Source organism: Corapipo altera, unplaced genomic scaffold (assembly GCF_003945725.1).
Source record: "Corapipo altera isolate COAL_440 unplaced genomic scaffold, ASM394572v1 0, whole genome shotgun sequence".
Lineage (NCBI taxonomy): Eukaryota > Metazoa > Chordata > Aves > Passeriformes > Pipridae > Corapipo > Corapipo altera.
Genome location: NW_020884872.1, coordinates 27,248,452 through 27,275,528, shown reverse-complemented (window position 1 = coordinate 27,275,528; position 27,077 = coordinate 27,248,452). Strand labels below are relative to the sequence as shown.

At 38.4% G+C, this 27,077-nt stretch overlaps 1 protein-coding gene across 2 annotated transcripts; it reads left to right on the top strand.

Moving 5' to 3' along the window:
* Positions 1–223: 223 nt before the first annotated feature.
* Positions 224–25,477, top strand: SLC5A7 (solute carrier family 5 member 7). Of its 2 annotated transcripts, none has more exons than XM_027649282.1 (9): positions 224–322; positions 1,262–1,482; positions 7,477–7,590; positions 10,405–10,560; positions 13,952–14,100; positions 17,635–17,778; positions 19,529–19,682; positions 20,891–21,108; positions 21,832–25,477. In XM_027649282.1, the coding sequence occupies exons 2-9, from the start codon at positions 1,305–1,307 to the stop codon at positions 22,453–22,455; spliced, it is 1,737 nt and encodes a 578-aa protein (XP_027505083.1). In that variant the 5' UTR covers positions 224–322; positions 1,262–1,304; the 3' UTR covers positions 22,456–25,477. The 2 variants fall into 2 exon arrangements, with proteins under 2 accessions (XP_027505083.1, XP_027505089.1); XM_027649288.1 differs by lacking the exon at positions 224–322 and adding an exon at positions 643–660 and having other exon boundaries at positions 1,260–1,482.
* Positions 25,478–27,077: the final 1,600 nt, after the last annotated feature.

Below are 27,077 nucleotides of genomic sequence, written 5' to 3'. Positions count from 1 at the left end.
CAGCGTCCCCTAGCACTCTGACGTCTTTCCCCCTTCCTCCCCCTAGCTCTGACGGACACGGTCCTCTCACCCCACTGAACCCTCCTCCTTTATAAAAGAGATTTTCCTCTTTTTAATCCACGAGCCCCCCGTCGCAGCCTCAGCACTCGGCGCACCTCCCCACCAGAGGGGAAAGAGACGATCCTGCCTTTGATCCCTCCCTGCCCCCGCAAGCGGGAAAACCCCCGGGGGGGGGGGCAAAGCTCCCGGCGGCTCGGCCCCGACACCGCCCCGCGGGATGTGCGGCCGTGCCCCGCGGGGGCAGCGCGGCGGCGGAGCGCAGGTGGGCGGCGGGCGCGGACACCCTTCCCTGCCCGACGGCGGGGGCGGCGGGCGGGGCGGGCGGTCCTGCCGCGGGCGCGGAGCGGGATGCGCGGCCGCGCACGAGGGCGCGGCACCTCCGCGGAGCGCCCCGGTAGGTAGGGATGGTCCGCGGGATCCGTCGGGAGCGCGGACGGGTCTCGCCGGCGCGGCCCTGGGGGAGCGACCGCGGAGCGGCGAGTCGAGGTTGGGAGCGGGTTCTGGGAGAGGCTGGTTCGGGGCAGCCGCTGTCCGCGTCGCTCGGGAGTTCTCCCCCAGCTGTAGTTCGTATACCTCGACATTTCTGCCGTCCGACAGCTCGTAAGCTTTCCGTTTGCTTCTCAGATTGCGAGAGAGAACAGACTGATACTTTTCATGCTGGACAATTGAATGTTGCAAAAAAGAAAGTGCAGATTTTAAAATACAGGAGATGATAGAAGGGGGAAAAGACTCAGCATTCCAACACAAAGACGTAAAAGATGTATTTTGCTGTTGTAGCTATTACTTATCCATAGTTCTTATATAACTTAAAGCAGTTTTGTGGCTTGTCTTCAAGCTAGAGACTTTTGTATTAGTCCATATGGCCAAGTTCTTCTATTCTCTGTACCAAAGTATTCCTTGACTGAAGAGTTCCCAGACACTGAGAACTTGGTGACACTAAAAAAAAAATCAGTGCTCAATAACTGATTTCTAAGAATAGTGTAGCTTTCAGCCATATCATTCATCCCCCTTTGTAATCAGAGGCTACAACCATTGGTTGTTGCTCCACAGGCGTTTTAATTCATATGCAACATTAATCTCAATTACACCTGAAATTGTCATTTCATAAATTCACTGGAATAACCATCTGAGGGGGTTTTGTACACTGATTCTAAAAGTCAGGTTTGTTAAAAGCAGACCTATTATTGTATTCTCTCCAGAGGTCTTAATGAAATTGCAATAAAAGAAACAGTTGAGACTTCAATATGGCTTTCCATGTGGAGGGACTGGTGGCCATAGTTGTCTTCTACCTGGCTATCCTGGCAGTAGGGATATGGGCTGCTTGGAAAACCAAGAACACTGGCAGCGAAGGAGACCGCAGCGAAGCTATTATAGTCGGTGGAAGAGACATTGGCTTGCTAGTTGGTGGATTTACAATGACCGGTATGTAAAAAACACTCCTTTTTTTTTTCTTAGCCAGTGTATAACTTGTCAGTTTTCCATCTGAATGAAGTGTAACCTGCATTTTGAATAATGCAAAATGGAGAAAATGCATATACTTTTTATCCAATTGTTTAGTGAACAGCCAAATGTAGCATCTGTATAAAACAACAAATATTTGTAAATCATAAAAGAAGAATATATTAATGTTAGTGTTCATTGCTTCCATATTTACCTGTGGATCAGATATGTTCAGGACAGAAGTATGGAATTTGTATAGATTAATAAGTATTAAATTATTGTTGTTAAAGCCATCCAAATTTGTGCGTTATTTTTGGTTTTGTTTAATCTGAGTAACACCAAGTTTATAGGGAAAAAGACTGGGGGGGTGGAGAGGAGGGTGTGCAACATCAATCAACTTTCTAAAAGAAAATTGTTGTGGTTCCAAACTCATAATTCTACACATTTCAGCAAACTTACTTTGTGGATTCTTTCAGCTTCTTTTGCAGCAATTTGAAAAAATAATACATTACTATCAATAGTAGTATCAGTAAGAAAAGCCTAGGTTAATGAAGAGTTCTTCACTAATTTTGTGAACAGTGCTGTCTGGCTTCCCAGAGCCAGTCAAACCAGCTGCCTTCCCTGGGTAAATAAGATATTCACAATGCAGTCTAAAATCTTAAAACTTACATTATGGTATTGGAACAAAAAGGCATTATAAGAACAATAAATTAGCACACTATTTTTATTTAGGCTATTGAATTTTTAATCATGCCTTTTTTTTTTTTAATTTATTCTAAATCCTATGCAGGCAAAACCCTTTCAATTGTCAAATTGAATTTATCAAGTTGTATTTATGTTTTGCAGTTTTTCCCTACTCTGCTTTCAGAGTTATTTAATAAGGAAGAGCCACGTAAAACTTGGGCCAAAATTCTGCGTTCTTTAATCTAGATAAATTCTCGTCCTTTTGCAGGGGCATTTCGCTCATTCAGAGACTGAATATTAGATATTGAGTAAAGAATGTTTGTAAAAGTCAATAAAGTTTGAATACAGTCAGTTCTACTTTTTGCACTTTCCTATAATTTACTGTATCACGTATCCATCAGCTACTGAAGCATAAGATATGATGAGATTACTCCTAACAAGAACAGATTGGACTGCTTTCTGCTGAATGAAATATTCTCAAGAGCACTGAAACAAAAATATTTTGCAGAAATATTGGTTTTCACAAAACAGTAAACATTAGATAGAGGGAGTGGAGATAAAACAAGGCACGCCCCACAGAAGTGGTCTAATGGTTTTGCATGAAGAAGACACAAATTCTGGTCTCCTTAATCCTATTTTACAGGAGCACTTTGCGTAACAGCTGAAGCACAGATGAGACTTGAACTGGGGCTTCCTATTTGCAGGCAATTACTACAACCACCACAATTCACATCCACACATGCTTATTCTGTTTCGTGGAAGCTCTAGGGATGGCACAGTATCTCATCTCTGCAGTAGAATGTCCGACTTATCCCAAAGCCTTCGTGTAGCTAAAACTGTCATGGATTTTATACTGTCAGGGTTTACACACTTTCTCTCCTATGCCTTCATTAGATATGGCAATTAAAGCTTGAAATGGCAACTAAACTGCACTTTCAGTTGCAGGGAGCCATGCCTGGCACATGAAGCTAGACGTGGGCACAAATCTCCTGAACCAGGGGTTAGTCCGAGTTTTGTTTCAGTGAGGGTGTTTGGGACACTCAATTTGTAAAGTCATAATAAAACAATTATGAAAGTAAGCTAATCAAAATATGCAATATTTTTTACAGATTTATAATTTTTACAAAATGGTCACATTATTCAAGGGTATACTTTGCTCCTCAAAAAATGATAGGTGCAGAAATGGCACCTTGCAAACAAAGATACAGGAGTATCCCAACACTGTCTTTATATTCTACTGGTTTAATTATCTAAATACGAACTAAAAAGCAAAACCTACCCTGAAAGAGGAAAACAAGACTTTTTTTTTAAAGATCCCCAGAAAGAATATTGTTTGTATGGATGTGAAGCACCTTGAGATAAGGCCTAATTTTGTTTCCTGAGACAAACACTGCAATGTTCCATGGATATTGGCTACAGAAGTAGTAGCAGTTTCCAGGACTACTTGGTTGAGAGGATGACAGCACTTAACCTATAAATTTGAAATACAGATCGGAGCATAAGCATCAAACTCAAGATTCCTGAGTAATTATAGTTGATTCTCTAAACAGCATTGAAAAATCTTAAAGCACTACCTATGAGTAACAGCTATGGATATATTTAAATATACTCTATGATCCTGAAGAAGTAGCTGTATCAACTAGCTACTGAAATACTGAACACAAATCTGTTGAAAGTTGAGTGTGTCTGCAACTATGAAAATAGAAAGAGTGAAAAGGTTGAATTGTGGATGGATCACAGCAGCTCATATTAAAATGAACTAACACCTTACCATAGAAGATATGCATTTAATGTGTATGATTTTTACATAATTATAGATAAAATGTTGCTTTAAATATTAGACTTCCTTATTTTGTGAATTAAATTCTTAAGAAGAATTAAGACTGCAAAAAACTTGAGTCTACTTTGATTTTGGTGATTGAGTTTAAAACCCAAAGGAAATATTTGACATGACGTGACCAAATGCTCACAAACATGACCCAAAAGGTAATAAGAAAAAAAAAAAAAATTACAACATTATGTTTTGTTCTAATCCTTGGGTCAGGATTTTCATTTTACAGAACTTGATGATTTTATGAAATAATTTGAGTGGTCAGACGATCAGTGGATCATTCCCAAAGAAGTGCCAAAATATCTGGTTTTCTAATATATGTCAATATATGTAAAGAAGTCTGAGATCAACTTCTGTGTGCCTCATAAGAACTAGGAGCAGAATTGCACTTCACATCCTCAGTATTTGTCTGATAGAGTGCATGTTTTAAATGGATGTTGGTATTTGCTGTGGTTTTTGGTTCTTCAGATGGCAGACAAAGAGAAGATTAAAATAGATTACCACATGAATGCTTCCATAGATTACTAAACATTATATTCCTTTTGTCCAATTTATGATTAAAAAAATAATTTCACCAAAAATAAAGGTATTAAACTAACTTTAAATTGTGGCTTAGCAAACTGAGTATCAGAAAATTAATATCCCAGGTTGAAATCCCATCCCATTATTCTGCTTCTAATGTATTTATTTATGTCAATGTATGTGCTGACTACGTGTTCACCCCCTCAGAAGAAGACATAGAGAACCTTTGTAGAGCTCTATGGTCCTTGACAGATGTTTCAATACAGTCGTGTGCACAGAAAAATTGATCAGCAGCTATTTTTCAAACTCCAATCCAGAAATCAAGAAATTAAAAATAAAGGCTGAATTCTCCATGCCACCTTATGTAATATCTGCCTGCAGGACACTGTTCCTTTCCCCAGCCAGGGAGAGCAATGACCTCTGCAACATCACACAGAAAGGAGTTGACTTTTTCTTCTCCAAAAGAAAATGAGGCAGCTAGGCATAGCATCCAAGTTCACTTGGCAAAACAACTGCCACCTCTGTAGCAAGCCCAGGTAAATCATCGCTGGAACTTGAAGGCCCCTTGCACCACAGCTGCAGCAATGCTGGACATCTGTCGTTGACTATGGGATATTATTGCCCATCTGTAACTGAGTACCATTTATGTAGAATTCATGCTCATGCATTTTCAGGGAAGGAGACAAATATAATTCCTAAGTATTTACTTTTAATATTGTATAGAGGTGTTTACTGCCTATGCCATAAGCCTGTGCTGCTTGAGACACAATAGACATCCCAGGTAGCCACAGACTTAACATTCAACAACTCAGTGTCCAGGTGGAGATCAGTAGCAAGTGGTGGCCCTCAGTGGTTCCTACTGGGACCAGTGCTATTCAGCATCTTTGTCGGGGACACGGACAGTGGGATTGAGTGCACCCTCAGCAAGATTTCAGATGACACTAAAATGAGTGCTGTGGTTGATAATCTAGAGGGAAGGGATGCTATGCAGAGGGATCTGGACAGGCCTTTCAAGATGGGCCTGTGATAGGCCAAGTCTAAGGTGCTCCACCTGGATTGGGGTGAACCCAAACATGCTTACAGGCTGGTTTATGAGTGGATTAAGAGCAATCCTGTTGAGAATAACTTGATACTGGTAAATGAAAGACTGAATATGAGCCAACAACGTGCACTCACAACTCAAAAAGCTCATCACATCCCAGGCTGCACCAAAAGAAGTGTGGCCAGCAGGTCCTTCTACTCTTCTCTGATGAGACTCCACCTGGGTTAACATGTTCAGTTCTGGGGTCTCCAGCATAAGAAAGATTTGGACCTGTGGAAATGAGTCCAGAGGAGGGCCACAAAGATGATCACAGGGCTGAAGCACCCTCTGTAAGAGGACAGGCTGAGAGAGTTGGGGTTGTTTTCCTCAGAGAAGAGAGAGATCTGTGCAGACCTCATAGCAGCCTTGCAGTACCTAAAGGAGTCTTACAAGAAAGGTGGAGAGGGACTTTTTATCAGGGCATGTAGTGATAGGATGAGGGGTAACGGTTTTAAATGAAAGGAGAATAGATTTAGATAGATATTAGGAAGAAATTCTTTAGTGTGAGGGTGGTGAAGCACTGGAACAGGTTGCCCAGGAAAGTTGTGAATGCCCCATCCCTAGAGATCTTTGTTTCTAAAGCCATGGTGAAATTCAGCAAAATACCTTCTGGTATTACTTGGGAAATATCACAGTTAAGTGGAAAAGAGTGGTAATTTAGATTTTAATTAAATTTCTGAGGGAATTTTTCTTCATTTGTGTTTCTGTCCAATTTTTTGTCTTAAACACAAAATCAAGTTTGCTTGTTTGATGGTGGATGATGGGAAAATTGTGAAGAATGTTTAAGGAAAATACATTTCTAACAATTGTGACTGTTTACAAAGAAAGCCTGAGCTACTTTTATATGAGAAAGTAAAGGTTTCTGACACAAATCAAAACAGAATTACAAAAAGCTAGGACTTGTAATGATCTGTCTGCCTTTGTTCAAACTACAAACCTAGATTCTTAAAACTTATTGGTATACATTAGACATAATCAAAAATTTTTGCATGGAATCTGCAAACAGGAAGAGGTAAACCTTATTATGTGATTTGTTATGAAATATTTTTGCAGATGTAATTGCAAAACATTTCTATGTTGGAGTTTTTCTCTCATACATATTGTAGATCCCAAATTGTCAAGTATAGAAACTTCCCTTAAAGGCAAAGAATCAATTCATTAAGTGTCAGTGATTGGTACATTAAAAAGACTGCTTTTTAGAGAGAGAGAGAAAATCAGAAATATTGCAGATAGCATGAATATGTCTTCAGGAAGAACAAAAATAAATTACTCACTGTTTAGAATTTACAGAGCAACAAAAAAGCAACACAACCCTGTAGAGAAATATTTAGATATCTCAGAGTTTACTGAATGTACTTCATGTAACAACAATTTTAATATTCAGCAAGGTTTTAAGGGCAATTTTTTTTTTCATGAAGGCCCAAATAAATTACACATTCATTAAACTCTTGCCTAATTTAAATTTTTTGAGTTTTCCCAGCTGGGATGACTTTTTCCACTGTGTGTTTATTGTTCTTCTTCAGATTCCCCCTTACATCTCTCCTTCATTTGAACTAACACAAAGAGAATAGTAATGGAAAATAAGTAGTGGGGGACTCAGCCCTCACACCTTCACTGACTATACAGAGACTTAGACACTTTGATGATTATCTCAGTTCCATCTGACTTCTTTTTTCATATGCTTAAGCTGTAAATTCAGATTAGGGCTGCCTTTTATAGAATGATGCTGTGCCTGGCACTTGTACAGTACAAGTAATAAAAAATAACAGTATTATAAGTAATGACAATTTCATTATACAATGTGTGAGCTTTTCTTTCTTTCTGTACATTAAAGACTTTTCCATCTCTTCCTTTTCAGCCACATGGGTAGGAGGTGGTTACATCAATGGAACAGCAGAAGCTGTGTATGTTCCAGACTACGGTCTAGCTTGGGCTCAGGCACCTATTGGGTATTCCCTTAGCCTGATTTTAGGTAAGCAAAGACTAAAACTAATAGCTTCTCAGTTTAAACAGTTCTGATGAAAAGTTCATTATGTCAAATGAAACAACTAGGGTCTGATAAAAGGATGCTGACATAAACTGAATCCCTTCTGCCGATACATTCTATTGCAAAGAAAGCAGAAGATAACTATAAATAGTTTGATATCCTAAGTCTCCTGGACTCCTTGTCAAGACCTATTTGATTATTACAATCATATTGTCCTTTGGGGGGGAGGGAGTATTTAAATTACATATACCAAGTTTTATATATTTGGGTTTTCTTTGAATGCCTACATGATCTGTATCATGACCCAGGTGCCCAGGAATCAGGGCACCTATAATCTTGGAATTCGAGAAAGACAGAAATCCTTTCAGGTTAGGAGAGTGCTTATACAGATCTTCACCAAGAATCTATGTAACTTTTCTAGTTTTGTGTAGGAAGTCTGTAGTATAACCAGATTACTTCCTTAAAATTGGACCATGCGTCCTCTTAATTGCAGTACAAAACTCCAAATCATATGTCAAAATGCAAATGCACAATCCTGCCACATGCAAGGTCAGAGTGTAAGACACAGACAGCATTATAATTTTTAATGCTGCAGTAATGATGCAAGTGTTTAAAAAGCGTGTTGTTACAAAAAAGATCCTGTTTTTCATGTTCCTTTAATGTGCCCGGTGTACTAGCTTTTCCAATATTACTTGACCTCTCAGTCTATTCTGAGTCTTTTCTCATGGTTTTCCCACCTAATCTGTCCCTTTATTTCCTTTGGTTGCTTATCCAGACCTTCTTTCACAGTATTTTTTTTTCTTCCTATACGCTTGTTTTCCCTCCTCATTCTTTTTTTCCCCTTGAAAATGCTTTCCAATGGCCTGTCCTGGTTATCGTTTCTTCCCAGGCAGAAGCTTTACCCATCATAGATGTTCCTCTCTGGCATGTGCACGCCAGCTCCAGTTCCAATAGTGATTCCCATCCCTGAGAACAGCTCTATTTCCTGTAAGGAAAATAATAACAGTGGTTGTCTGGCCAGAGACCGGTTTATGTCATTATGAGGTCACGATGGTCATGATCCATCGATGTCATTAACTGGTTGTTAGGATTGTAGTCACAAGCATCTTGCTGACTCTCAGCCTTTGTAGAATTGACACAAATTAATAGTAGCCCAGGAGGGGTTGAGTTAGCCTCTCTGCTCATTTCCAGATGTTTTTAGATATCCAGACTTGTTTTCCTGGAAATTACAATAGCTACAGAGTAAAGAAGTCTGTATCATGGGACCATAGATCTCTCTGCTGAGCACAGAGAGGAAAGCATTTCTGTAGGCATGAGCTGTACATGAAGTTTTGAGTGGAGGAGTGCTTATTCTTCTTTAGAAAAATAAATAATCAAAATTATAAATAAAATTCTAGGAGAAATATTATTGCTTCAGACTGGAAGGATTTAAAATTTATATAATCTCCCTGTTTGTTCAGTGTTGTTCTCCATACCACTTTTCCTAATTTTTCAATCAATTTAGTTTAAAAATTTGCAATATCTCCTATTTCTTTTGACAGGTGTTTGAACACCGTAATAGATTATAATACCAGTGACTCTTTTGTTTTTCTTCTTTAATTGTCTATTGTAATTATGGCATAACAAGTAGAATAGCAAAGGGATCCATTACTAATCCAAGTATAGTAAAAGATGCTGGAGAGTTTCTGCATCTATCCACCTAAAGACAGTGTTCACATAAACAGTGTAAATTATGATTGTTAAGCCAGTACCTTCTGTTCAGGGAACCTAATGTAATGAAGAAATATGAGTGATAAAAGGCAATACATAGAAATGTGGAAAATCTTCTGCACAATAGGATGAATACATTACATATCTTGTGATAAAGAACCTAATTAAGGGTTGCCAAATAATGTACAGTAGATTTTATTGGGAACTGACTGGTTTACCATTTTTTTTATTGTATCTTATATAGCAGTTTTACTGTGGTAGAAGTCTACTTAGTTATAGTCATGCAGATCTCAACTAAACAGATTTCCATACAAGTGATCTTTCAGCTTTACTGAGGTATGTCCTTTTTTTTTTTCCAAGCCAGAAAGAATTTTAGGAGGGGAGGCCTTTGCACATTTATGTACATATCAAGCCTATATACAAGCCAGGTGGAGCAGAATTGTGATACAGCAAAATTCCTGAACTTACATAAGTGAAATAAGCGTATGACAAATATTCAGGAAAACTGACATCTGCAGAGCCCAGACCACCTCTGACCTACCCTGAAGGTGTAATAAGGTTGTTTTAAGCATACATAATAAATTTGAATTGTCCTAAAAGAATCAGTTTTGCTATGTAAACCACATATGAACTTGTACTTCTGATCCAGGAATCTCAGACAGTTTTATTTTTAGAGTAGGGCTGTATGAAAATTCGTGCTGGATTCTGCTCTAAGAATCAACAGGATTAGGTAGAAAGGCATTACCTTAGGCTGATGCAAAATGAGACAAAACTCCGACAGCATCCATAATGGCAGATTACATAAACTGAACCAGACAAAATAAGAAAAAAATTTATTTTTTATTATCAGACTATAGATATTAATGGGCAGGAAGGGTGTGTTTAAGTAACTCTGTAGACAGATGTAAGGTGAGAGTTCCCAGAGGATATTTTAACTGTACTTTTTACTTTAAAAAAACAAAGAAAGAAACAAAAAAAAATCACTATTGCTGATATTTTTGTACCCTTAACTGACAATGAGTGTTTTATGCCTTAATAGCAATGCATTTCTAAACTGCAGCTGGTGTGTTATACTGTTTTTCTTTGCAGGTGGCCTTTTTTTTGCAAAACCCATGCGATCCAAAGGCTATGTGACAATGCTAGACCCTTTTCAGCAGCTTTATGGAAAAAGGATGGGAGGACTACTGTTTATTCCAGCTTTAATGGGAGAAATGTTTTGGGCTGCTGCCATCTTCTCTGCCTTAGGTAAGGAATAAGCAGTATAAATATTAATTTATCACAGGTAGAAAATATTAGGAATATCAGAAATGCATTAAAATTCTGGCTTCAAATGCTGACTATTCAAGCCAAATGATTCAGAGTGTGACAGTTCTAAGACCCATGCGCTAACTAGTAATTAAATCCAGAAATGGTACCCCATTAATTATTTTGATAATGGAAAGACGTGCAAGATATCTAATCGTTTTCACATACCTTTAAGTTGTTCCTCTTCAAAGAGCATGAAAAGATTTAGCAAAAAATTTCCTTTGATTGTGAGAGTGATGTGAGTGAATCGAAGTGCCCCTTTTGTATTATCTGACCCAGCTTTTCTTTGACACCACTGGCATCACAGAAGCCAGTCAGAATTTCCCTTAACAATGTGTAACATCATTGCCAATGCATCTAAACAAAATAATCCTTTGCATATAGGAGATCTACATATACAGAACTTTCCATAACACAAATAATAGAAATAAACCAGATGCTGATCAATAAATTGAAGAATTCTTCAATTCTAAATGCCTTTTTTCTTAACAAAATGAAGAAAATACTTGGGATTCAAGAAAGGATTCAGAGAATTAGTGAAATTATGACTCAATAGAAAATCACCCAACTACTCATCCAGTCCTGAAAAAAAATCAACTTCCAGGGGTTTTAATTATATTTCAGGCCTGAATTTAGCAATCCCTTCAAGAACTGAGAAAGCCCTTGAGTTGAAGCACCAGTAATTGACTTTCACCAGCTAATCATACTAATAATGCACATGCATGTGGTAATGCTTTCTAGCATAAGCTATTTTAAACAAAAAATAAACTTTGAAGGTACTCTCCAACTGCGCTGTGATGAACTGCAAAGCAATGGGGGAGCTTGTTTACCACAATTTCATCGCAAAACCCTTAAAAGACTAAGAACAAACTGCATACTGAGGTGATAGGACTTGAATAACTTGAAGAACACTCAGAATGTTTGGATTATTTTTGACTGAGGACAAGCCATTCTGTTTTATTTCATTGCAAGTGGTGTGAGTGCCTTTCTGGATTTATATTAACAGCTGACAGTTAAGGATTATGAAGGTCATTGAAGATTTTGATTTAACTATTCTGTGACTAATTTTTATGTCTCCTGATTTGCACACCTATCCTCATTGATGAATGTTTAATCCCAGTGCTCTTCACTACTTGATCTTCATCATGACTCCTTGCTTGGCAGGGCTGTAGAAGGGAAGCAGGTCTTACAACTTGTGAAAGAGGTCTGAGCTTGTTATCCTTAAGCACATGAACTTTGAAGTCTCACTGTACAGCAAAAACCACACCTGTCAGCTCCCAGAAATTCTAATATACATCACACATCATGTTGTCTTCTGTAGCCAGAACTCTTCCAAATATGTGCTCCAGAATATCCATCTACAATAACTGCAAGGCCTAAAAGTTGTTGCAAGATGTTTCATTTAAATCATCCTAATTAGAAGGAGAGGAATTTTTTAGCATGGTTTTAAAACATTGCAATCACTTGAAATAGTTAATACTTCTAAGAGAGATGTATAACCATTCTGTCAGCTGCTGCAAGGGCAATGCAGGAGGACACAAGCTATTCAGGAGGTTTGTTGAGTGCACTAACAGCTTCCTCACACAAATGATCAAGGAGCTGATGAAGGAAGGTGCTCTGTTGAACCTGTTACCTACAGACAAGGAAGAACTAGTTAAGGGCGTGAAGGTCAGAGGCGGAGTTGGCTGCAGTGTTCATGAGATGGTGAAGTTCATGGTCCTGGCTGCCACCAGGTGGCCGGTCACCAATTGTCCATCCCAGAGGTCCTGTATTATGCAATGACTCCTATATTATGCAATGTTTTTATTAATGACCTTGCTGATGGGACCAATTGCATCCTTGGCTAGTTTGAAGAAAATAAAAAATGGTAAGGAGTTGCTAATAGGCCAGATAGTTGTAATGCCTTTCAGAAGGATCTCAGGAAGCTGCAGAACTGGGCCAACAGGATCCTCATGAAGCTCAACAAAAAGAAATGGTAAATCATGTACCTGGGAAGGTAAAACCTGATGTTCTGGTACGGGCTGGGGGTTAACCAGCTGGAAACCATGTTTGCAGCTAGGACCTGGGAGTCTTAGAAGGCAATGAAGCTGACCATTATCCAGCAATGTGTACTTGTGTCAAAGAAAGCCAATGCCATACTGGGCTGCATTGGAAGGACCGTTGCCAGCAGGTTGAGAGCGCATTTGGTATACTGGATCCAGTGCTCCCTGATACCAGAGATGTGGCCATACCAGAGAGACACTACTGAAGAGCAACAAAGACTATTAAGGGACTGGAGTATCTGGTATACAAAGAAAGAGGTGGGGCTGTTCAGCCTGTAAAAGGCAAGGCTCAGGGGGAACTTATCCATCTGCATAAATACCTGATTTTATATTTATTTATTTATTTGGGATAAAGAAGCTGGAGACAGGCTCATATCTGTGTAACCCAAAGATAGGACAAGAGGAAATAGGTACAAAAAGAACTACATGACATTCTGTTTAAATTTAAAGAAACTTTCTTTTTTTTAACAATGTGAGAGATCAACCACTGTCACAGACTGCACAGAGAAGCTGTGGAGTCTCCACCCTTATGGATAGTCAAGACCTGACTGAACGTGATCCTGAGCAACCTGCTTCATCTGACACTGCTTGTGTGGGGACTTGTAAGAGACAATCCTTACAGGTGTTCTTCAGTGTCAGCAACTCTTTGATTCTATGAGCTGTTTTGTGGTCAGCTCAACATTGCGCTTTGCTTTCTACAAATGAAATCTGCTTGATAATGCTTGGAAAAGTTCAGGATGGATTTTGAAGTTTGCAAAAAAACCCACTTTTGTCCCACATAAAAAATTCAAGAGCACTTTAGAAATGTCAGTGGACATTTTAGCAGATGCCTCCTCTACCATTCCTTCCTTGGCCAAAAGGAGCTAGCTCACAGCATAAGTGGGATGCAGCAGACATCCCCAAGAAAAGCCTTTACTGCAAAGATACATTTGCTCCCATGTGGCTGCTACTCACCCAGGGAACCTTCAGCTGTCTGTGCATAGCTGCTTTTCCCCAGGCAGAACAAGAGAGTGTAGTCCTTACAGAGCTTGAGCACTGTAAGGAAGGGCTGTTGGGACCCTTCCATCCTCATTTTCTTAAGAACCTGCAAAATGACAGATGCTAAACTTGCACCAACAGGAGCATCCCTTTTACCACTCCCCTCAAAGGTGCAGAAAGGGGTGTACAGAGGGGGGAATATGTTAGTACTGTTATTAAGTGTCAGACCAGCACCTATATATGCAACTTAACAAAGGTGTACCTTCTCATCAGACTTACACTAACACACAGTACTTTGGTTTTCCCCTTAGGTGCAACTATAAGTGTGATCATTGACATTAACGTCAATATTTCAGTTATTATTTCTGCCCTGATTGCAACTATGTACACACTTGTGGGTGGGCTTTATTCTGTGGCTTACACCGATGTAGTTCAGCTCTTCTGCATCTTCCTGGGACTGGTAAGTTTGGTGCTTTTTTTCCTTTTTTGTTGAGAATTTTGCCCTGAGCATTAAGATGATTGCTGAGACCTATTGCTCAGTTTTAGTTTTGGAACTTTCTTCACTGAAAGCATGGAAAAGGAATATCTCCACTCACAGTGGAGACTGACTTTAAGAGTCTGCATTTGCCTTAAGGTACAGTCTGTGCTTCAAAAATAATGTTGCCCAAGAGGTCTGTTTCTTTGGCTTTTTTTTCCTACGAACAGGACTGGAGCTGACTCCTTCCCTGTCTGTCCATGGGACTGTGACACAGGCACTGGAAGAAAGCATTAGACATAGGAAGCAGTCCTATGCCTGAAATACTGGCATTGGACCTGCAGAGGTGATACTCGCCTGCTTCTCTTTTCTCTGGTTGTTACCTACTCATGCAGCTTAGTTAACCTCCTGTTAACTTAGCTAACTTTCTTGGGTTTTTCCTCATTTCCCTCCACCATCCTTGGTGACCGTAACACAGGAGGTTTTACCAGATGTCTTGGCTGTTTTAATATGGTAGTATGAATATCCCCTCATCAGCTGCTAATGATAGTGGGCAGCCTTTTATTTAGTGCTGTTCTTTAAGACCCACACTGAAAAACACCAGTGTAACAGAACCCAGATCACTAGGGTGCAATCAAAGCAGCTGCTGTCTTTGTTTGCCAGTGGCAGTAATAGATAGTCACAGGTGTGCAGAGAACTGAGATAGCCTAAAATAAATGAGGTGGCTCAGTGTGAAGGAGCCAAACAGCACTTTGGGGACCTGGAGTTCTTTCTGTACTTTCAGCAGAGTTCTTGTGCAGCTTTAGGGAAATTGGTTTACCCAATACTCGCACAGGTGGTCACTAACCAGCTCTGTGTGTGTCCTCACTCTGTGGTATCTTACTGTGAGGGCTATGGCCTTACTTGCAGAAATGCTGAGTGTTCCCTCTTGTAACTGACTTAATGGAAATGGTGCTAAATACCCTGAAAAAGCAAACCAAAGTTCCAGCTGGACAAGTCAAATGAGAAGTTATTCCAGATCTTCTTTCCTCATACCTCTGTTCTTCACCTATACAGTAAGGAAAATACTGTCTCCTTTCCTACCATGAAGGTTAATATTTGTGAAACATTCATTTTCTACAGATGGAATGCATTACAAAAATTCCCAACATTTTAGATAAATCAAAATGCTTCTTCAGTGAGATCAACCTCTGAACTGCTAAAGACGCTGATCCCATGGGAATAACAACATTAAAATCAGCATGAAACTGACAGACAGGAAAAAGGAAATGAAGGTTGTATAGCAGTCTTCTAAATGGTTGGATCTGTAGCTTTATAGTTTTTCAGTTCAGATTGGGCTCTTTATGTAATTTCCCGTTTGAAATAATCCATAATAATACAACTGTAGAATAAACCACATTCATGAACTTGAGAGAGTCATCAGTGAGGCTGGAAGACTCGGTATCTAAATGGTCGTGCTCTAGGTCAGGCAGTTTTAGATGAGATGGAATACTTTCAAAGTAGATGTCACAGCAGAAGATGGCACAGTTACACTTAGCTTCTCCTGCAGGCCCTGGAGCAGTTTTTATACCCACTGATGCAGAGCTTTACTGCTGATTCCTGTAATGTCTGGTTTCTCTCCTGCTCCTTACCCAGGAGGAAACACTTGTTGTAATCACTTCTGTTCCCTACCCTGACTTCTCATTTCAGACACAACTTCTTCCTTATGTGTCAATAACCTCTAACCCCAGCCATATGTACATCCGTGGTTTTCTCTTTACAATCTCATGTAGTGTCTCTTCTACCTTCCTCACTCTCTTGTATCCACATCTAGAGTTCTCATCTCTTTATCTTTATCTTGCCTGGTGAGACTTTCCTTGACTGTATCCCCACTATTTACTGACTCTTCATCTCATCTGTATTATTAATTCCCCATTCTGTACTCTCTATTTTCTCAAATAATTCCCAGAAACAGTTGAGGTTTGTCATTTTTTCCAGGAAAAGGAGTCTAAATGTATGGATATAAACCATGACATGCCAGTGAACTGCAGGGCCAGAGAAAGTGTCTTGATTTGTTTTATTTACTACCGTAAAGGTAGTCCTCGAGACCGCAAAAAGCTAGGTTACTGTCAGGAACTGGAATGGCTTACAAAAGCTCATAATGCATTTGCAATACAATACCTACTAAATCCTGGGTTGTGGCATGCAGAGTCCAGATAGACTTTCAGAGATTTACCCCACTGAAAATCCCAGTGGAGTATGGTCAAACTACAGCTGTTCAGAAGCTCATCAGTCGGACATGTTTGAGATTCAGAAACGAGAATAAAAAAATCCTTTGACATCCTTGTTCCCCATTAATTTCTCAGTAAGAACAGTATTAATATCCATTAATTTTGAAAATATATTTATTTTTCCCTCAAAATATCTTGGAGGCAGTTGAAACATTTTGGTGAACTTTCACAGAAAAGCTCAAGCATGGAGTGAGAAGGGAATCTTTCTGCCCAACTGCTTAAATTGAAGTTTAACATGTAGCAGAACAGAATCCTATGGTGTGTGTTAAACTGCCAGAATAACAGGCAGTACTGCAAAATATTCTTCATACATTATTGCAGTAATTGTGCAACAAATTAGAGAAAGGTGATTTTTCCCTTCCTTGCTCCTGTTGACCCCATATACTTAACTGTGATCAGTTGAATTGTAGCAATCTGTGTGGTTTTGGATATCATTAGATTCTTAAGGATGCTATGCTCGTGATGGTCTAGCCCATATAGCACAAAGCCTGATTTTCATCTCGGTAGGAGCTGCTGATTTTCTCCTCCATAGAAAGGGAGTTATACCATTGCAAAACGAGTTGGCAAGTAAATGCACAAAAAGTCAGTTGGAGAAGGAAATGGACCTTCTGGCAGAAACTGTCTCTGGGAAAGGTTTTTTTGGCCTAGATAAAAAAGAGAGAGACTAAAAATGGTCAGGAGATCCCGAGAAAACACCCTCAAGGCAGAAAAGTGATGTAACACTGGGCTAATGAGAGTTTGATCTTGTCACAATATAGTTTTGTATCTCTTTTGATATCTCTTGTCATGATACAGTTTTGTACTGAATTACTAACAAATTCCCAAGCCTTCAGCTGTGATGTCTCATGCTTGTAAACTGGCAAATCCTGATGCTATTACATGCAAGTTTATATGTAAATATTTCTCTACTGTCTGGTCCAGGAAAGAGTGTAAAGAATATATGAGGAGTTCAGGGAAAATAAAATGAAGATGTATAAATATATCTTCCCTGCTGATTTTGTGATTTACATTGATTAATTCTCTTCTCACAGTCTCCAGGAGAGACGTAAGCTATCCACTACCAAGCTCTCTGGATTTCAGAGATGTTCCTCCAGCACATAACTTGACTTTACTGCAAGTCAATGTGGCAGTTTGGCATTCAATCTGTAGCGTGCAAGAAGAAGAAAACTAGATCAGGGTTAATATCAACATTTCACAAATTTAGAATGTCTTCTTTAGACATGAACAGAATGTTTCTCTTTGGTTACAGTGGATCAGTGTCCCCTTTGCGATGTCCCATCCTGCAGTAACAGACATTGGGCTCACAGCTGTGCACCAGGTGTACCAAGCACCTTGGCTTGGATCTATCAACTCACTTGACATTTACACATGGTTGGACAATTTCTTTTTACTGGTAAGTGGTGATTTGTATGAAGGAATGAAGCATTTATACATTCACACTGTGTTACTGTGACAACTGAAAGTAATAGAGCTTAGTTAAGAGTTTCCAGCAAACTGAAACCCTCTTGACTCCTGCTCAGTCTTTCTGCACATTTGAATGATTTCAGTGACATATCAGTCATCATTGCCAGGAATACAATTTAGATATCATCAGGCTGAAAGAGTTGACATGTTAAAATTAAATAAAAGTGTGCAGCTAATACTTAACTGATGTCATTGTTGGCAGAGGAATTTATATATTGCAGAAGGCAATAAATATGTTATACAAATGATCAAATATGCCTTAGGTATAGGTGAAGTAGAAAAAGCTGTGCAGAGGTGGATGGCAGGATGGATGAATTCATACATGCACAAATCCCAGAATGAACCAAGGGCTTTTGTTATTTAATAACTATGTATTACACGTGGGATCAATGGTTATTAAGTACTTTCCATTAGAAGATCTAGAAACACATGCTAACATTTTCCATTCTTAGTGTCTTTATGCAAATCTGAACTGGTTTTATTGTACTTCGGGATTAGTTTCTCTGTCTTTTTTTTTAAATCATCTCAATAAAAAATCTTTAGGGTTTTCTGATAATTGGGCTATTAAAATACATTATTTTATCCAGCTTTCTCTCAGAGATCCAAAGTATGGCATTAGCTCAAGTGGCTGTATTCTCTCTGGTAAGCCTGAAGGTTTCATCTTGTTTGTTTCATTATAGCTCAAGAAATTTACACATCCTTGGAAAGCTTTGTTAAAGGATTATTAAGGCAGCAAAGGAAAACAGTCACAAATAGCAAGTCAAAACGAGATTTGTCTGTGAAACATTATGTTAGTCCCTATATGTGCATGAAACATACATGAAACACCTGTATACACAATATTTGCTCCAAATGCCTCCTACCTCATTTAGTGTGTAGAACTGGACAGTGTCCAGTTAGTGAGCACTTTGCTTGGTTTTCTTTCCATGCTGTTTAGTAACAGACACTTTTTTATTTTGTGGAGACAATTCAAATCCTGCTCGCAAGACAGAATTGTAAGAACTTGGTTTTTTAACATTTGCTAATACTCTCCTGTGTTGTATTTTGCAGAAATAATTTTGTCTCATCAAGATCTTCACTGTTATATAACAGTGAAGAAATAAAAGATAAGGGTTTCTACCATAAAAGAAAACTTGCTTTTACTACTCTGTCTTCAATTTCTATTTTTATTGTATTTGCTTAAGGCAGTGGGAGAATAATTTTTCAGATTCTTGAGTTGACTGTATACAGAACATCTTGCCTTGTTCAAATGACCACATGCATTCTCAAAGAAGATAAACTCTTGCTTTCAAATCCTATTGGAGAGTCCAATCTAATTTTGATGGGAGAAGGGTATTGGAGGCAAATTCTTCAAATATGAAATACGACAATAGTATTTTATAACTTTTCGTAAGACTTTATTAAGTATTTGGGGGTTACAGAGACTATGTAAGCACAAAGTGTTGCTTCTAACCATACAAAAAATTAACTTGTCTAAAAGAATGGGATTTAAGTGGACTTACACAGGTTTGACATTTCTTGTGAGAATGAAAGTTGCAGTTATTACTGGCTAAATAAATTAAAAAGTAGCAACATGGCTTTCAGCATTCAAGTGATGCTTCTACATGCTTTCTATATGGTGGCAGCAAAAAAAATCCAGTTAGCTCCCAATGACAGCATTCTGCCTGTTGTGTTTGCAGACATTAGGAGGAATACCATGGCAAGCATATTTCCAGCGAGTTCTTTCCTCATCTTCTGCCACATATGCTCAAGTTCTGTCATTCCTGGCTGCTTTTGGCTGTCTTGTGATGGCTATTCCTGCAGTACTCATTGGTGCAATTGGAGCATCTACAGGTAAATGATTAAAAATCAGTAGTAAAATAAATGTAAAATGAATAGTGCAATGTTTGAAAAAACAAAGCTTATGTTAGATATAGGTGACATATAGGTTAGATAGTCAGGTGGCACTGTTAATCAACTCATGACTTCTTTATGGGTAGGAAACTACACATAAAAATAACAGTATAGAATATTTCTCCAAAAGGAAATTGCTCCCACCCCAGTGGGTGAAATGAAATCATGTGCACATTATAGGTATCTACAGACATAATATCTCTATTCAATGTTTGAGTTAGATTGTGGTACTTTTATTTGGTCCTAACAGTAATGATGGTGAGTGACTGAGGGAGCTGGGATTGTTTAACCTGCAGAAAAGGAGTCTGAGGGGAGACCATATTGCTCTCTAGAACTACCTGAAAGGAGGTTGTAGCGAAGTGCAGGTTGGTCTCTTCTCCCTAGTAACAAGTGACAGGATGAGAAGAGATGGCCTTGAGTTGCACCAGGAGAGGTGTAGATTGGATATTAGGAAAAATTTCTTCCCCAAATGGTTTGTCAAGCAGGCTTGTTTGGAGCAGGCTGCGCAGGGTGTATTCATCATCCCTGGAGGTATTTAAAAGATGTGTAGATATGGCATTTGGGGTCATGATTTAGCGGTGGTCTTTGCAGTGCTAGGCTGACGGTTGGACTCAATGACCTCAAAGGTCTTTTCCAACATAAATGATTCTATGATTTTTCAGGAATTTCTTATCTTGACCAAAATATCCTTGTCAAGATCTTTGTCATAGTAAGAGTTGTCCCCATCACAGTGACCTTGTAGCTAAACTGATAGAAATGTTTAACACATGGCTTTGAACCCTGTCTGTAATCCAAGAGGGTAGTTAAACACATCACTAGGGGACATGAACACCAGATTTGTTTTGAAGAAAATTACATTTGCAAGCATTGCAAAGTTTTAATATTAAACTTTCTACTTGATAACCCCAGGCTGTGGTGAGACTTATTTTAGAGATAAGAAAAAGTGCTGAGCAGAATTAAATCTGCCTAACAGAAATCAGTGGGATGCTGTCTCTCTGAAAAGTATTGGTCTGGCCCTGATAACAGTTTGGGTATTGAATGTGAATGAACGTGTGGCAATATGAATAGCTCACTACAAATGAATTCAAGCGATGCTGTAGCCAATGACCACTAATGTTACTAATAACATACCTGTGTCCATATTGTAGCTTGGAACCAGACTGATTATGGTGTCCCTGACCCCAAGAGTAAAAAAGAAGCAGATATGATTTTACCGATCGTGCTGCAGTACCTTTGCCCAGTCTATATCTCATTCTTTGGCCTCGGCGCTGTATCTGCTGCAGTGATGTCCTCAGCTGATTCTTCAATTTTATCAGCAAGTTCTATGTTTGCTCGGAACATTTACCAGCTTTCCTTTCGGCAAAATGTGAGATAACATTTTTGTTTCTATTTTTAGAGAAAATTTTAGGTGATTGACTATGGTGTAATTTCCTAATGAAACACCTCTTTCATATTCCTGCCTATGACTAGGAAAAGGATGTCATTTAGTTCCTAACAGTTTATTGAACAAACTGAAAGTCATAAAAATATTTATGGTTGTGACTGATGATGGAGGTAAAAAGCCAGCTTGGGAAGAGCAGCTTTCAAGAGTTGTCATGGCACTGCAGTTTATCCAAAGAGCTAATTATTATCACTGCATCATAAGTCTTACTTAAATCCTTAACAAAATGAGACATTTTTTCTAATTATTCATTTATCAGGAAGTCATTTGACAACAAAATGGTCTATCTAGTGAGTTGGAGTTTTTCTTAGGAAATGGAGAAGAAGAAATTCTGATGCTGACAGTTATTTTTCTAGTTGAGCCATATTGTGTTTCTTTCTAATGGTTATTTCTAACACTTTTGTTTTTTCTCTTTGACACATTCTCAAATTTTCCCTTGTGTTCAAAAATTAATGACTTTTGGAATGGCAACCATAACCCTTGGGTTTTCTTTTGCAGTGGAGATAGAGATATGACTTTGTAAATATTATTGAATGAATCATGCAAAATTTCCTCTTACAATGCAGCATCTTATATTAACTGTGCATAAATGTAGGCATACATGTCTCATCATGAAAAAAACCACCTAACACTGCCCTTCTTTTGCAGGCTTCAGACAGGGAAATTGTGTGGGTCATGAGAATCACTGTTCTTCTGTTTGGAGCATCAGCAACAGCAATGGCACTGCTGGCTTCATCAGTGTACGGCCTGTGGTACCTCAGCTCTGACCTCGTATATATCATCATATTCCCCCAGCTCCTGTGTGTGTTATTTATTAAAGGAACCAACACCTATGGTGCCATTGCAGGATACTTATTTGGCCTTGTTCTCAGAATAACTGGAGGAGAACCGTACCTCTACCTTCAGCCCTTGATCTACTATCCTGGCTGGTATCAAGATGATAATAATATCTATGTCCAGCGATTCCCATTTAAAACACTTGCTATGCTCACCTCCTTCGTTACTAATGTTATAGTCTCTTACTTAGCCAAATACTTATTTGAAAGTGGGACTTTGCCACCAAAGCTGGACTTCCTTGATGCTGTTGTTGCCAGGTACAGTAGAGAACACATGGACAAAGCGACTCTTGTAAAAAGTGACAATATTGTACTAAATGAACTTGCACCTGTGAATCCACGACACAGTCTAACTTTGAGCTCAACTTTCACAAACAAGGAAGCCTTCAACTACGTTGATTCGAGTCCAGAGCTGTCCAACACTGAAGATAATTAAAAAAATCTGGTAGCCACAGGCAAAATAACGAGAAACAGGATATTCTACAAAGAATAGTAAGAGGCATTTTATCAGAAGAAAAGGAAGAATTGGGAATAAAATACCACTGCACATTCAAGTTGTTTCTAGGAGCAGGAGCATGAGAGAAACTCTTTTCTGTTATTATCTAACATGTTGGATTAGTTCATAGAGCTTTTACAAAAATATACACTCAGATCCCATTCTTTGCACCCTGAACTATATACTGTGCAATTAAAAAAATATTTACAATTGAAAATACATGTAGCAGAAAATGTGCAACAGCTATTTAGCTAGGATATCATATTAAGAGATTAGAATACAGTCACTCTGAAATATTATCAGTCATCATTTTATTGGTATTAAGTGAAAATATATTGTCACAGCTGGAAGTGATTTATCACTAAAGAGCTAGTTGCTTGAGCAAAGACAGATAGATAACGTCCCTGGAGTTTTGGTCTGGTCATTTTTTTTCTCATAAAGAAATTTAAATAACACAATCTAGTATTTTATTATTTGTATGAGACAGCAAAATGCACAAATAGTAATAAATACCTTACGGGACTGCTAAACATCATATATTAATTTAAAAAAAGTTAAAATTAATTCACCAGTTTAAAATTCTGTTGCACCTAATGCAAGACAACCTTAAGCAAAGTGTGTTAATATAGGTATTTGTTTTCTTGTGGTTAGTGGCTGTCTCAAAAATTCTTAAAGCAATAATTGGAGTTGAAATTCAGCTTGTTAAAAATTATTCTTATAAAAAAACCCTGATAAACTAGATAGAAATTTTCAGTGTTGAGAAAAGAAGTCTTATCTTGAGTTATCATCAAAATGAACACTGAGTAAAGCACTCTGACACCAAGCAACTGCACCAATGGAATAAATATTGAAAAGTAAGGAAAGTCAAGAAGTCTTGAAAAGACATTTTCACATATTGAAAAAAGTCTTCTCTAAGTTATCGAAAAGTCTTTTGGTGTGGTCTTGCTGGGATTACTCTGGAAAGTGTAGATTTTCCATAGAAAATCACTCTTTCTCAAAAATTTTTCAAAACACAGGCTTGTTGGACAGCTTTCCACATCTGTAAGTGTCTGCCTCTGAAAGCAGCTTGGAGAGGAAGTCAGAGGAAAGCTGAAACCACAAGCATAGCGAAAGTCACAGTGGTGTCTTCCACTAAATGCTGGACTCCTTCATTACTGTCTGTGCTCCTGGCCATCACAGTAATGCTGCGGAGCATCACCAGTGGCCGGATGCTGACAAGACTTCGCTCATGAATGGCCAAAGGCAGCAAAGCAGGGAGATGAGGCCTCTCCTGTCTTTGCCCTGGCTGGCAGGGAACACGCAACATCGTTTCCATTTGCCCACGGCCAAGATGATTGTGTCTGTCCCCATTGGTATGTGCCTTTCACAGTGGGAGCTCTAGTAGCTAGATTTCTGTACAGTTAAGAGTTATGCTCCAATAATTCTTTTTAAACTCTGCGCATGACACAAAATGTTCCATTGAAATCCAGACATCCTCGTGTTGCTGGTCACTGCTGAAATTTCTTTTTTTAACACTCACAGCACGAGGAGCTATACTAGAGGGTAGTAGATGTAAGAATAGGTTTTGCTGCTAAAGGAAGAAGCCATCAACTTGTGCGTTCAGTGTTGACATAAGCTTTCACAAGGCTGAATTCTTAGGTATGTTTTTGCTCCTTTTGTGGAGTCTTAACAGCATATATATATTTTATATGTAGAAAAAATTAATTTTAGATATGTTGATTATTTTTCCTTGCACTGCATTTAAAAATAACATTGCATCTCAGTTCTGAATATGCATTGTGACCTGCGGTACTACTGTGCTAACAAATATTGAGTGTGCTCTGGGTGGAGGGAATCAAAATCAGGATCTGCACTAAAAACCCACAAGAGCCAATATAACAAAGAAATGAATAATTCCTGCAAGGTGAGTGAACAAACCGACTACAAAATTCAGGGTGCTGGGTATCACAAACCAAACATAAGCCCAGCAGTATTCGTTCCCCCATGAACTACAGCGGAGAGATGAGAAAAGAGATTGTATAGGAAAAAGAGGGGGAGAACAGAGCCACTGCTGAATTATTGTCCATTTCCTACCCAGATCCTCTAGCCTAAATCCCTTCTTACAAGAACATATCAAGCCACATCTTTGCCTGCTTACACAGCCAATGCCTTACGCCGCAGTTCCAAGTTAAGTTAGAGAATTCCATTTTACACTCACCTCTAGGTCTTCCTAAAAAAATATTCTCTTACCTGAGTTTTGTCCAGGAATTGCTAGAATTTAACTATGAGAAACTACATAGTGACCAGATGCTTTGAATATTGCAACATTTTTATATTGAGACATTTTGATGGAAAAATAAAAATCTTTTTCTTTTGTATTCTCTTGTTGCGATAAAAATGTAAATGTTTCTATAATGCTCAAAAAAAGGTAAGTGAAAAAAATAAAGGTGTTAGTCCAAAAATTTCAACCCAGATGCTTTCGACATTATTAGAATATTTTACATTTTTATCCTATAGAAAATTTTTTAAATTGATGTGGTTTTGCACAATATTCCTACCCCGATGGAACTACGCATTCCCTGTGTGAAAAATGGTTCCAATAAAGTTTTTCAGTACTCTCTGCAGAGACTGAAAAGTTATTGCACTTTTTCATATAGCATACCATGGAAGCTTTATCATGCAAAGGAGGGAAGTGATCTGTTTATCCTGTGACCCTAACTCTGCTTTCCACGTACCAATTCTGTTTGTGTGTCTTTGTGCAAGTCCAACAATGCCTGCCATGGTTGCAGTGGTGGGCTGCACAGTGGATGGGATGACTACAAAAGCTAAACTAAATAGCCCCATGCAAAGTCTGTTTATAGGTTTTATTTGCCTTAGTTCAGCTTTCCTACCATTAAGTTTGTATGGAGCTGTTCATATAACCAAAGGCTACATCTGTGATTGATAGATGTGGGTTTAAAAAAAAAAAAAAAGGAACAAAATACAACTGAGTTGCTTCCACAAGCAAAATGCCAACAGGATGTGATTCTTCAAGTAGATTTTATTTTTAGAGGAATTATCAGACACTCCTTCTCCACTTTTACAATTTGTAGACAGTAGTACTGTGCAGTAAATTGGATCTATAATCAGTGAAGCAAACAGCTCATTTTCAGACACTGAGGTTGTTGTTTGTGAGCCTTCAATGTCTAGATAAAATATTCATATCACAATCATGCATTTTATTTTCATGTTCTTAGCATTTGTGAATAACATTTATTTGACAGGGATTTTTACCTCTTTTGCATGAGATGTTTTCATAAAATCAAGGTTAAAAACATAGCTGACATGTCAAAAAAGTTATGATTTCATCTATATTTGTCCAAATGGGATGGTATATGTATTATAAATAAAAAATACTTTTGTGAACCTGAACTGAATGTAAACATTAAGTGGATCAAATAAAGTAAAAGTCAGATTTAGTCTTATTTTCATATAGTACAACAATTTAGGATTTCAAATAAAAGTATCATAGGAAAAAAACTGTTATTCATTTTTCCTTCTGCCCTTCAACTGTATTGATCAAGTTCCATGTGCAGTTAGTAAGTTATTGTAAGTCTGCTATTAATCAGGGCAGTATTTGTGGCTGTTGTTAAAAAAAAAGTATATTTTTGTCTGTGTCAGAAATGTTATATTAAGACTATACTTAATGAAGCAGATAGGAAGCATAATATAGATATATATGTTTTGACTTCATTTGTGTTGTATTCAATAGTGCCCATGCATTTCAGGAAAATACTGTCTGGTTTTGGGTCTGTTTTGTCCATCTATTAAAAATAAAGATTTTATTTTATTATCACTCAGCATCATCTGAAGTTCTGTCTCACAGGCATAGCCCCACAGAGATTAGGTAGTCCTGGCAGAGTGGGATCTAGCCCTCACCCAAGGGATCAGCATGGTCACCATGGTTACAGCCCTACCACAAAAGCTGGCTCCCATATTGGAAATAGAGCTCTCATTTTAGTAAACTCCTCCTTGTCTTCACAGTCACAAAAAATAGGAGAAGCCCTTGAGCTCCATGAAAATCTACGTCCAGTGGCACTCCCTCCTACAGACTCCCTTGCCAGGAATCTTTTAATTGGGGGTGTTGTAATGTGGCAGAGACCAGGAAAGAAAAACTCTTGCAATGGCAAAAAATTAGTGGGTAATAGATTCTTCCTCAAGCAGTCAAAGCTCAGAAAAACAGGGGTGCTATTTCAACTTTGTACTTAGTGCATAAAAACAGCATTACAAAGTATTTGGTAGTAGAAAATCACTTTGTATAGGAAGCTAAGAGTGATTAGATTATCTACATATACAAAGAGCGATAAGAGGAGATACTTCAGATAGAAACATAATCTTAAAAGACATATGGGTATAAAATACATTAGAATAGATTTTCAGTGGGAATCAGAGGCAGATTTTTCATCACATAATTGAATTTCTGAAATAATTAGAATATTGTAGGCAAAAAGCAAAAGTAGTGCTAAAATACTACTATGGATGAAACAGCAATGACGGTTGGGTCCTGCGTGTCACAGACCTACATTTCACGTTGCTCCTGGTCC